This window comes from Oncorhynchus mykiss, chromosome 10 (assembly GCF_013265735.2).
Source record: "Oncorhynchus mykiss isolate Arlee chromosome 10, USDA_OmykA_1.1, whole genome shotgun sequence".
NCBI lineage: Eukaryota > Metazoa > Chordata > Actinopteri > Salmoniformes > Salmonidae > Oncorhynchus > Oncorhynchus mykiss.
In genome coordinates this window covers 15,708,731-15,721,747 of record NC_048574.1, presented here as the reverse complement: position 1 = coordinate 15,721,747, position 13,017 = coordinate 15,708,731, and the positions used below count along the sequence as shown (strand labels likewise).

Genomic DNA, 13,017 nt, shown 5'->3' with positions numbered 1-13,017 from the left:
CTCTGGACGGCTCTGACCTAGAATATGTGGACTACAAATACCTAGGTGTCTGGTTAGACTGTAAACTCTCCTTCCAGACTCACATTAAGCATCTCCAATCCAAAGTCAAATCTAGAATTGGCTTCCTATTTCACAACAAAGCATCCTTCACTCATGCTGCCAAACATACCCTTGTAAAACTGACCATCGTACCGATCCTCAACTTCGGCGATGTCATTTACAAAATATCCTCCAATACCCTACTCAATAAATTGGATGCAGTCTATCACAGTGCCATCCGTTTTGTCACCAAAGCCCCATATACTACCCACCACTGCGACCTGTACGCTCTCGTTGGCTGGCCCTCGCTTCATACTCGTCGCCAAACCCACTGGCTCCAGGTCATCTACAAGACCCTGCTAGGTAAAGTCCCCCCTTATCTCAGCTCGCTGGTCACCATAGTAGCACCCACCTGTATCACGCGCTCACCCCCAAAACCAATTCTTCCTTTGGCCGCCTCTCCTTCCAGTTCTCTGCTGCCAATGAATGGAACAAACTACAAAAATCTCTTAAACTGGAAACACTTATCTCCCTCACTAGCTTTAAGCACCAGCTGTCAGATCAGCTCACAGATTACTGCACCTGTACATAGCCCATCTATAATTTAGCCCAAACAACTACCTCTCCCCCTACTGTATTTATTTATTTTGCTCCTTTGCACCCCATTATTTCTATCTCTACTTTGCACATTCTTCCACTGCAAATCTACCATTCCAGTGTTTTACTTGCTATATTGTATTTACTTCGCCACCATGGCCTTTTTTGCCTTTACCTTCCTAATCTCACCTCATTTGCTCACATTGTATGTAGACTTATTTTTCTACTGTATTATTGACTGTATGTTTGTTTTACTCCATGTGTAACTCTGTGTTGTTGTAGGTGTCGAACTGCTTTGCTTTATCTTGGCCAGGTCGCAATTGTAAATGATAACTCAACTAGCCTACCTGGTTAAATAAAGGTGAAATAAATTAAATACATTTAAAAATTCACGGTACGGTCTACACCTGTTGTATTCGGTTCATGTGACAAAAACAATTTGATTTGATTTGATTCAATCATAATAATCCGTATAGTAGTATTGGGACAGTTTCGGGGACAGATTAAGCCTAGTCCTGGACTAAAAAGCAGCATCACCATCACACAAAACACTTCCAAACACCACTGAGCATCCCTTAGAAAAGATTAGCTAGATTAGCTCATACGGTAATAATGTAGGTGGACAAGTACTTGTTATGCAATCGAAGAATCGTTAATTAATAACAAAGCAGACCTTTCAAAAGAATAGCTGCTGCATGTTCAACAAAGGAAACTGAACCCAGTATTCTTTCTCAGCAGTCCAGAGGCTCGTCTCCACAGACAGAACCCAAATGTACATTTAAATGGAGGTTAATGACAACAAGCTATTTGCATTCATTACAAAACATTGGGAGTATAATAGTTTAGTCCCTGCTCCCCAGACCACATGTTTGAGCGAGTCCATCATACACTGCTAAGAATTAGTCTTATATGTTTGCTGAGAAAAGGGTTGGCAAATTTGAAATGCACTACAATACAGTATTTGTGTAATAAACCATTGGCATGAATGCCTCTCTTCGCAATTTATGAAATACAAGAAGATAAACACACGTCATTGAACCGAAATGTTTGCAAATCCCCTAGACTCATTGAGCGCCAGTGAAGTGTCTATTGGGTTTGGATACCCTGAATTGACAAAACAAATGCAGAATTATCTTAGTCACAGCCATCTTAAGATTCAATGTGAGATGCACATGTTCTACTAGCCAACAACACTACACAGCACCGTATTTTATCAAACTTTTCATCAGGTTGTATAGGCAACATGATAAGATTCAGATGATCTGTATTTTCCCATTGCAGAGCAATTTGGTTGCAGCAGTCCAAAAGCATAAAAAAATAACAGATTTGAATAACCCCACACTTGCGCTATTTCCCTGTTTAGTGGTTTTTCATTGTAATTGTGCAAATGGATAATTCAGATATTTTTTTATATAATAAATATGTACAACTACCCTCTATACTAGGAACTCATTTGTTTCCCTTCATTCAAATTCATTCACTGTCTTATCTGCAGTTGCCAAATAGCTTATAGCTGAATAATTACAGTAACTAAAAGGCCTACATGCAACTTCCTGTATAATAGTGGCCCATATTCAAACAAGCAAAATGTTAAAAAGTAAAAGTAGCACACGGGGTAACTTACAGTGCAGTGAAACTTTGTTTGTCTCCATAGACATCCCGAGCGCTGCCGGTCCCTTGAAGCAGTGTGCTGTGGGAGCACCAGATGCCCATGCAACAAAACAGCAAGCCTACTCCTCCGGCGGGCCGCCTGTTCAACTTCAATAGAGACAATGACCTTGCACCCCGGGCAGCCCTCGCACTCCGACAGCTGATTTCTAATGCAGCCCTGCGTCTGATAATGTGCTTAACGCTGCCATGCTGCGCAGAATCCCCCTCCAAAACCCCTCTCACACACCTCTACACAGTGTGGACATGGGTACCCCCTTTTCGTAGACAGTTGAATCTACAAGTGCCAGCGGGCACTGGCAGTCACCATCTTTGTCATGGGAGAGCAGGGTATGTATGGGGGGACCCATTGGGGGGGCAGCCGGGTGGGGGTATTTCAGACACTTGGCTCATGCATGAAAGGCACACATAAGCCTGTGAGGACAGCTTTAAGTGGCTGTGTAGCGCTGGGATGGAGGGCCACCGGCTTCCCCACAGGGCAGACTTCTTTCCTGGCTGTCACACAGTCAAACGGGGACAGAGAACAACCCCACACTTGGGCCATAAGGATATTGCCTACTCCTGGAGAATAGCTTGAAATTCAAATCACAGCCTATGCTAAGGTAGGCCTGATGATTACATCCAACATACTGAATGTAAAAGCACGGGCGATTAAATAGCCTTTCTGAGATAGCTACAAAATACTGCCTTATGGCATCACACGTAAACCCATCCATAGACTTGCTGTAGTTTCAGGGGAGTGTAACATGCTAATATGCTGATCTGAAAGTATTTTATGCTGCATTACATTAGGAAACAAGACGAGTCCCAGGGATTTTCTTCACTGGCTGCCGCAGTGGATTTTTCCAGAGTTTTTGTGGATCACTCAACATAAAGCTGTAAAACAAGGCTACAGTGAAAACTCCCTCAACATTGTCCCCTAGTCCTACCCCACACCAAAAATAAGAATTAAGCAACTTACTCAATATTTCTTCTTTATCATTCTGCCACCATACTATGTTTGCTCAAAATATATTGATGTGGTTTGGTTCAATGTTGACAGGGGAAAGACAGAAAAAGCACACAGACAGCTGATATATCAGCCACTTACATACAAGCCCTAAGAAGAGTGTGTGTAATAGGGAGAATGATTCTTTCTCTGTGTTTCAGCAAGATGTGTTAAGTGAATATCACATTAGAAACGGGACAGGTGACGTCTTCCTTAGTAAATCGCTCCATTAGCGTGTGGCGACCCGCCCTCTGTTCTGTTGGGAGTATTTATTACAGCTCCGATTGCACAACAGCACTTATGATGCCTCCCTTAGTTGTTGTCAGCTGTGACACCTGAGGCCACTGAAGGAGCTGTGTTGAAGGGGGTGTGTGTGTGTGTGTGTGTGTGTGTGTGTGTGTGTGTGTGTGTGTGTGTGTGTGTGTGTGTGTGTGTGTGTGTGTGTGTGTGTGTGTGTGTGTGTGTGTGTGTGTGTGTGTGTGTCTGTGTGAACAATACATCTCATCATGCCATAAAGGCCCTGAGCGACAATGGAAACAACACACCCGTAACCTTCTGAACCACAATAAGCCCTAACCAGTGCTTAATTTGAGAAGGATCCTGCGGGAACAGGATCAGGCACCTCACCGTTTTGGACTGTTTCATTCCGGAACTTATTTGGCCAGATCCAGTAGCACTCGTGGCATGAAAATACATTTCACTTTTTGCAATGTAAACATTTTAATAAAAGCGATCAAAGTTCAATCGAGTTGCCTGTTCGTTAATCCCCCACACCCCCCGGGCCTAATATTCTAAGAGGTGCTTCGAGTTGAGCCGGCCCAGCTCTATGAATTGCGCAACATAGTAATGTTTGAGACCAATGAGCGGCCGTGGCTGTGTGAGCACGCCTGTATCTCTCACAGAACTAGAATGAGATAAACTTTCTTTCCATGATCTTTCTCCCTCTCTCTGCTCTGATAGAAATTAGCCTGCAACTCTCATCTCACCAGCATTGCACTTCATTATTTATTTCCTTATATTCTGAACAAAAATATGAACGCAACATGTAAACTGTTAGTCCCATGTATCAAGAGCTGAAATAAAAGATCCCAGACCTTTTCCGTAACACACAAAAAGCTTATTTCTCTCAAATGTTGTCTCAAATTTGTTTACATCCTTGTTAGTAGCATTTCTCCTTTGCCAAGATAATCCATCCACCTGACTGGTGTAGCATATCAAGAAGCTGACGTGGACGGGATGCTGAGGAGTATTTCTGTCTGTAATAAAGCCCTTTGTGGGGAAAAAGTTATTCTGATTGGCTGGGCCTATATACAGTGCCTTGCGAAAGTATTCGGCCCCCTTGAACTTTGCGACCTTTTGCCACATTTCAGGCTTCAAACATAAAGATATAAAACTGTATTTTTTTGTGAAAAATCAACAGCAAGTGGGACACAATCATGAAGTGGAACGACATTTATTGGATATTTCAAACTTTTTTAACAAATCAAAAACTGAAAAATTGGGCGTGCAAAATTATTCAGCCCCTTTACTTTCAGTGCAGCAAACTCTCTCCAGAAGTTCAGTGAGGATCTCTGAATGATCCAATGTTGACCTAAATGACTAATGATGATAAATACAATCCACCTGTGTGTAATCAAGTCTCCGTATAAATGCACCTGCACTGTGATAAGTCTCAGAGGTCCGTTAAAAGCGCAGAGAGCATCATGAAGAACAAGGAACACACCAGGCAGGTCCGAGATACTGTTGTGAAGAAGTTTAAAGCCGGATTTGGATACAAAAATATTTCCCAAGCTTTAAACATCCCAAGGAGCACTGTGCAAGCGATAATATTGAAATGGAAGGAGTATCAGACCACTGCAAATCTACCAAGACCTGGCCGTCCCTCTAAACTTTCAGCTAATACAAGGAGAAGACTGATCAGAGATGCAGCCAAGAGGCCCATGATCACTCTGGATGAACTGCAGAGATTTACAGCTGAGGTGGGAGACTCTGTCCATAGGACAACAATCAGTCGTATATTGCACAAATCTGGCCTTTATGGAAGAGTGGCAAGAAGAAAGCCATTTCTTAAAGATATCCATAAAAAGTGTTGTTTAAAGTTTGCCACAAGCCACCTGGGAGACACACCAAACATGTGGAAGAAGGTGCTCTGGGCAGATGAAACCAAAATTGAACTTTCTGGCAACAATGCAAAACGTTATGTTTGGCGTAAAAGCAACACAGCTGAACACACCATCCCCACTGTCAAACATGGTGGTGGCAGCATCATGGTTTGGGCCTGCTTTTCTTCAGCAGGGACAGGGAAGATGGTTAAAATTGATGGGAAGATGGATGGAGCCAAATACAGGACCATTCTGGAAGAAAACCTGATGGAGTCTGCAAAAGACCTGAGACTGGGACGGAGATTTGTCTTCCAACAAGACAATGATCCAAAACATAAAGCAAAATCTACAATGGAATGGTTCAAAAATAAACATATCCAGGTGTTAGAATGGCCAAGTCAAAGTCCAGACCTGAATCCAATCGAGAATCTGTGGAAAGAACTGAAAACTGCTGTTCACAAATGCTCTCCATCCAACCTCACTGAGCTCGAGCTGTTTTGCAAGGAGGAATGGGAAAAAATGTCAGTCTCTCGATGTGCAAAACTGATAGAGACATACCCCAAGCGACTTACAGCTGTAATCGCAGCAAAAGGTGGCGCTACAAAGTATTAACTTAAGGGGGCTGAATAATTTTGCACGCCCAATTTTTCAGTTTTTGATTTGTTAAAAAAAGTTTGAAATATCCAATAAATGTCGTTCCACTTCATGATTGTGTCCCACTTGTTGTTGATTCTTCACAATAAAATACAGTTTTATATCTTTATGTTTGAAGCCTGAAATGTGGCAAAAGGTCGCAAAGTTCAAGGGGGCCGAATACTTTCGCAAGGCACTGTACCTTCCCAGGCCCACCCATGGTAGCGCCCTTGCCCAGTCATGTGAAATCCATAGATTAGGACCTAATGAATTTATTTCAATTGACTGATTTCCTTATATGAACTGTAACTCCTTCAAATCTCCGAAATTGTTGCATGTTGTGTTTCTATTTTTGTTCAGTATAGAATAGGCACACAAAGGGTTCTGGAGGAGCTGCAGCACCCCTGATACATTTGCCATAGTTACTGCTGTCTGTTTCATCAAGGCGATGATGGTTTTGCGACTGCACTTGAAGAAACGTTCAAAGTTCTTGAAATTTTCAGGATTGACTGACCTTCAAGTCTTAAAGTAATGATGGACTTATTTCAGCTGTTCTTGCCATAATACGGACTTAGTCTTTTACCAAATAGGTCTATCTTCTCTATACCACCCCTACCTTATCACAACACAACTGATTGGCTCAAACGCTTTAAGAAGGAAAGAAATTCCACAAATTCAACTTTAACAAGGCACACCTGTTAATTGAAATGCATTCCAGGTGACTACCTCATGAAGCTGGTTGAAAGAATGCCAAGAGTGTGCAAAGCTGTCATCAAGGCAACAGGTGGCTACTTTGAAGAATCTAAAATATGGTTACTACATGATTCCATATGTGTTATTTCATAGTTTTGTTACTATACAGTTGAAGTCGGAAGTTTACATACACTTAGGTTGGAGTCCTTAAAACTCATCCTTCAACCACTCCACAAATTTCTTGTTAACAAACTATAGTTTTGGCAAGTCGGGTAGGACATCTACTTTGTGCATGACAAGTAATTTTTCGAACAATTGTTTATAGACAGATTATTTCACTTATAATTCACTGTATCACAATTCCAGTGGGTCAGAAGTTTACATACACTAAGTTCACTGTGCCTTTAAACAGCTTGGAAAATTCCAGAAAATGATGTCTTTAGAAGCTTCTGATAGGCTAATTTACATCATTTGCGTCAATTGGATGTGTACCTGTGGATGTACAGTGCCTTGCGAAAGTATTCGGCCCCCTTGAACTTTGCGACCTTTTGCCACATTTCAGGCTTCAAACATAAAGATATAAAATTGTATTTTTTTGTGAAGAATCAACAACAAGTGGGACACAAAAATGAAGTGGAACGACATTTATTGGATATTTCAAACTTTTTTAACAAATCAAAAACTGAAAAATTGGTCGTGCAAAATTATTCAGCCCCCTTAAGTTAATACTTTGTAGCGCCACCTTTTGCTGCGATTACAGCTGTAAGTCGCTTGGGGTATGTCCATCAGTTTTTCACATCGAGAGACTGAAATTTTTTCCCATTCCTCCTTGCAAAACAGCTCGAGCTCAGTGAGGTTGGATGGAGAGCATTTGTGATCAACAGTTTTCAATTCTTTCCACAGATTCTCTATTGGATTCAGGTCTGGACTTTGACTTGGCCATTCTAACACCTGGATATGTTTATTTTTGAACCATTCCATTGGAGATTTTGCTTTATGTTTTGGATCATTGTCTTGTTGGAAGACAAATCTCCGTCCCAGTCTCAGGTCTTTTGCAGACTCCATCAGGTTTTCTTCCAGAATGGTCCTGTATTTGGCTCCATCCATCTTCCCATCAATTTTAACCATCTTCCCTGTCCCTGCTGAAGAAAAGCAGGCCCAAACCATGATGCTGCCACCACCATGTTTGACAGTGGGGATGGTGTGTTCAGCTGTGTTGCTTTTACGCCAAACATAACGTTTTGCATTGTTGCCAAAAAGTTCAATTTTGGTTTCATGTGACCAGAGCACCTTCTTCCACATGTTTGGTGTGTCTCCCAGGTGGCTTGTGGCAAACTTTAAACGACACTTTTTATGGATATCTTTAAGAAATTACTTTCTTCTTGCCACTCTTCCATAAAGGCCAGATTTGTGCAATATAAGACTGATTGTTGTCCTATGGACTGAGTCTCCCACCTCAGCTGTAGATCTCTGCAGTTCATCCAGAGTGATCATGGGCCTCTTGGCTGCATCTCTGATCAGTCTTCTCCTTGTATGAGCTGAAAGTTTAGAGGGACGGCCAGGTCTTGGTAGATTTGCAGTGGTCTGATACTCCTTCCATTTCAATATTATCGCTTGCGCAGTGCTCCTTGGGATGTTTAAAGCTTGGGAAATATTCTTTTATCCAAATCCGGCTTTAAACTTCTTCACAACAGTATCTCGGACCTGCCTGGTGTGTTCCTTGTACATCATGATGCTCTCTGCGCTTTTAACGGACCTCTGAGACTATCACAGTGCAGGTGCATTTATACGGAGACTTGATTACACACAGGTGGATTGTATTTATCATCATTAGTCATTTAGGTCAACATTGGATCATTCAGAGATCCTCACTGAACTTCTGGAGAGAGTTTGCTGCACTGAAAGTAAAGGGGCTGAATAATTTTGCACGCCCAATTTTTCAGTTTTTGATTTGTTAAAAAAGTTTGAAATATCCAATAAATGTCGTTCCACTTCATGATTGTGTCCCACTTGTTGTTAATTCTTCACAAAAAAATACAGTTTTATATCTTTATGTTTGAAGGCTGAAATGTGGCAAAAGGTCGCAAAGTTCAAGGGGGCCGAATACTTTCGCAAGGCACTGTATTTCAAGGCCTACCTTCAAACTCAGTGCCTCGTTGCTTGACATCATGGGAAAATCAAAAGAAATCAGCCAAGAACTCAGAAAAAAAAACTGTACACCTCCAAAAGTCTGGTTCATCCTTGGGAGCAATTTCCAAACGCCTGAAGGTACCACGTTCATCTGTACAAACAATAGTATGCAAGAATAAACACCATGGCACCACGCAGACGTCATACCGCTCAGGAAGGAGACGCGTTCTGTCTCCTAGAGATGAACGTACTTTGTTGCGAAAAGTGCAAATCAATCCCAGAACAACAACCAAAGACCTTGTGAAGATGCTGGAGGGAAACAGGTACAAAAGTATCTATATCCACAGTAAAACGTGTCCTATATCAACATAACCTGAAAGGCCGCTTATCAAGGAAGAAGCCAATGCTCCAAAACAGCCATAAAAAAGCCAGACTAATGTTTGTAACTGCACATATGGACAAATATCGTACTTTTTAGAGAAATGTTCTCTGGTCTGATGAAGCAAAAATAGAACTGTTTGGCCATAATGACCATCGTTATGTTTGGAGGAAAAAGGGGGAGGCTTGGAAGCCGAAGAACACCATCCCAACCGCGAAGCACGGGGGTGGCAGCATCATGTTGTGGGGGTGCTTTGCTGCAGGCGGGACTGTGGCACTTCACAAAATAGATGGCATCATGAGGATGGATAATTACGTGGATATATTGAAGCAACATTTCAAGACATCAGTCAGGAAGTTGAAGCTTGGTCACAAATGGGTCTTCCAAATGGACAATGACCCCAAGCATACTTCCAAAGTTGTGGCAAAATGGCTTCAGGACAACAAAGTCAAGGTATTGGAGTGGGCATCATTAAGCCCTGACCTCAATCCTATAGAAAATGTGTGGTCAGAACTGAAAAAGCATGTGCGAGCAAGAGGCCTACAAACCTGACTCAGTTACACCAGCTCTGTCAGAATGAATGGGCCACAATTCACCCAGCTTATTGTGGGAAGCTTGTGGAAGGCTACCCGAAATGTTTGACCCAAGTTAAACAATTTAAAGGCAATGCTACCAAATACTAATTGAGTGTATGTAAATGTCTGACCCCCTGGGAATGTGATGAAAGAAATAAAAGCTGAAATAAATCATTATCTCTACTATTGTTCTGACATTTCACATTCTTAAAATAAAGTGGTGATCCTAACTGACCTAAGACAGGGCATTTTTACTAGGATTAAATGTCAGGAATTGTGAAAAACCAAGTTTAAATGTATTTGGCTACGGTGTATGTCAACTTCCGACTTCAACTGTATATAGACAGGTGTGTGCCTTTCCAAATCATGCCCGATCATTTGAATTTACCACAGGTGGACTCCAATCAAGTTGCAGAAACAGCTTAAGGATGATCAATGTAAACAGGATCCACCTGAGCTCAATTTCGAGTCTCATAGCAAAGGTCTGAATACTTATGTAAGTAAGTATTTTCACTTTGTCATTATGGGGTATTGTGTGTAGATTGATGAGGGAAAAAATGTATTTAATCAATTTTAGAATACGGCTGTAATGTATGTGGAGGGCAGGCAGCCCCCTATGATGCATTGGGTTGACTGCACCACGTTCTGGAAAGCCCTGCAGTTCCAGTGCAATTGCCATACCAGGCGGTGATACAGCCCAATAGGATGCTCTTAATAGAGCATATGTAGAAGTTTGTGAGGGTTTTAGGGGCCAAGCCAAGTTTCTTCAGCCTCCTGAGGTTGAACTGTCCCCAGTCCACCTGGCCGTGCTGCTGCTCCAGTTTCAACTGGTCTTCCTGCGGCTATGGAACCCTGACCTGTTCACCGGATGTGCTATCTGTCCCAGACCTGCTGTTTTCAACTCTCTAAAGACAGCAGGAGCGGTAGAGATACTCTGAATGATCGACTATGAAAAGCCAATTTACATTTACTCCTGAGGTGCTGACCCGTTGCACCCTTGACAACCACTGTGATTATTATTATTTAACCCTGCTGGTCATCTATGAACATTTGAAAATCTTGGCCATGTACTGTTCTAATCTCCACCCTGCACAGCCAGAAGAGGACTGGCCACCCCTCATAGCCTGGTTCCTCTCTAGGTTTCTTCCTAGGTTCTGGACTTTCTAGGGAGGTTTTCCTAGCCACCGCGCTTCTTCACCTGCATTGTTGCTGTTTGGGGTTTTAGGCTGGGTTTCTGTACAGCACTTTGTAACATCAGCCTATGTAAGAAGGGCTTTATAAATACATTTGTAATTTGATTGATTGAAGAGGCGTTGTTGCGCCTTCTTCACCACACTGTCTGTGTGAAGGGACCATGTCAGGTTGTCACTGACGTGCACACTGAGGAACTTTAATCTTTTGATCCTCTACTACGGCACCGTTGGTGTGTATGGGGGCTTGCTCTTTCTGCTGTCTCCTGAAGTCCACGATCAGCTCTTTTTTGTTGACGTTGAGGGAGAGGCTATTTTCCTGGCACCACGCCGCTAGGGCTCTCACCTCCTTATAGGCTGTCTCGTCATTGCTGGTAATCAGGCCTACAAATGATGTGTTGTCAGCAAACTTGATGATGGAGTTGGAGATGTGCGTTGCCATGTAGTCATGGGTGAACAGGGTGCACGGGAGGGGGCTGGACACCCTGTGGGCACCCTCAGTGTTGTTGCCTACCTTCACCACTTGGGGTTAGCCCGTCAGGAACTCCAGGATACAGTTGCACAGGGAGGGGTTCAGACTAGGTTGTTTCCTTGAAGCGGGAAAATAACGTATTTAGCTTATACAGGACGGTGGCATCAGTGTCCGCGACATGGCAGGCTTTCCCTCTATAATCCGTGATTGTCTGGTATCCCTGCCACATACATCTTGTACCGTTGAATTGAGACTCCACTTTGTCCCTGTACTGTTGTTTTTCTTCTTTGATTGCCTTACAGCGGTCATAGCTGGTCTGTTTGTACATGGCCATGTTAAATGTGGTGGTTTGAGCTTTCAGTTTTGTGCAGTTTCTGCCAATCTCTCCACAGTGTTTGGTCTGGATAAGTTCAAATCGTCACTTTGGGAACAACATCCTCTATACACACACTCACACACACACACACACACACACACACACACACACACACACACACACACACACACACACACACACACACATGCAGTACACACAAAGGGGCCTCATTCCTCAATATAAACATAGAAATTGTTTGAGCAAAATTATGGATCTGTTGCTGCTATATAAACTACCAGCCGGTAAAATGAGTTATTATACGAATTAGGTGCGGTGCTCTGCTCTCTCATATGATCATGTAGGACTTTTCTTCTGATCATAAACTAATGATGCTTTTTGACAGGTTTTAAACTACACTGAACAAAAATATAAACGCAACTATTTCTATGCTCTTACTGAGTTACAGTTCATATAAAGAAATATGTCAATTGAAATAAATTAATTACGCCCTAATCTATGGATTTCACATGACTGGGAATACAGATATGCATTTATTGGTCACAGATACCTCAATTTAAAAAAGTAGCGGTGTGGATCAGAAAACGTGTCATTATCTGGTGTGACCACCATTTGCCTCAACATCTCCTTTGCATAGAGTTGATTGTGGCCTGTGGAATGTTGTCCCAGTCCTCTTCAATGGCTGTGGAATGTTGTCCCAGTCCTCTTCAATGGCTGTGCGAAGTTGCTGGATATTTGCAGGAACTAGAACAAGCTGTCGTACATGTCGATACAGAGCACCCCAAACATGCTCAATGGGTGACATGTCTGTTGAGTATGCAGGCCATGGAAGAACTGGGTCATTTTCAGCTTCAAGCAATTATGTACAGATCCTTGCGACATGGGGCCGTGCATTATCAATGCTGAAACATGATGATGGTTGCAGATGAAAGGCACAACAATAGGCCTCAGGATCTCGTCACGGTATCTGTGCATTTAAATTGCCATCGATAAAATGCAATTGTGTTCATTGTCCATACCGTATGCCTCCCCATACCATAACCCCACTGCCACTAAGGGGCACTGAAATCAGCAAACCGCTCGCCCACACGTCTGCCATCTGCCCGGTACAGATGAGCTTCCCTGAGACGGTTTCTGACAGTTTGCACAAAATTCTTCGGTTGTGCAAACCCACAGTTTCATCAGCTGTCCGGGTGGCTGGTCTCAGACGCTCCCAC

The 13,017-nt window shown here is 42.6% G+C and overlaps 1 protein-coding gene across 19 annotated transcripts in view; it reads right to left on the bottom strand.

Annotated features, from left to right (window-relative positions):
* Positions 1-13,017, bottom strand: part of LOC110533415 (disks large homolog 2) — a 312,764-nt gene that overhangs the window by 272,228 nt on the left and 27,519 nt on the right. Inside the window, exon 1 of one of the 19 annotated variants that reach the window (XM_036989782.1) lies at positions 2,261-2,342. The exons of the other annotated variants lie outside the window; for them this stretch is intronic. Within the exon in view, the coding sequence (XP_036845677.1) occupies positions 2,261-2,294 (34 nt within the window). The 5' untranslated portion in view covers positions 2,295-2,342. Of the gene's footprint in view, positions 1-2,260; positions 2,343-13,017 lie in introns of those variants that run through there. 19 annotated transcript variants of the gene reach the window in all.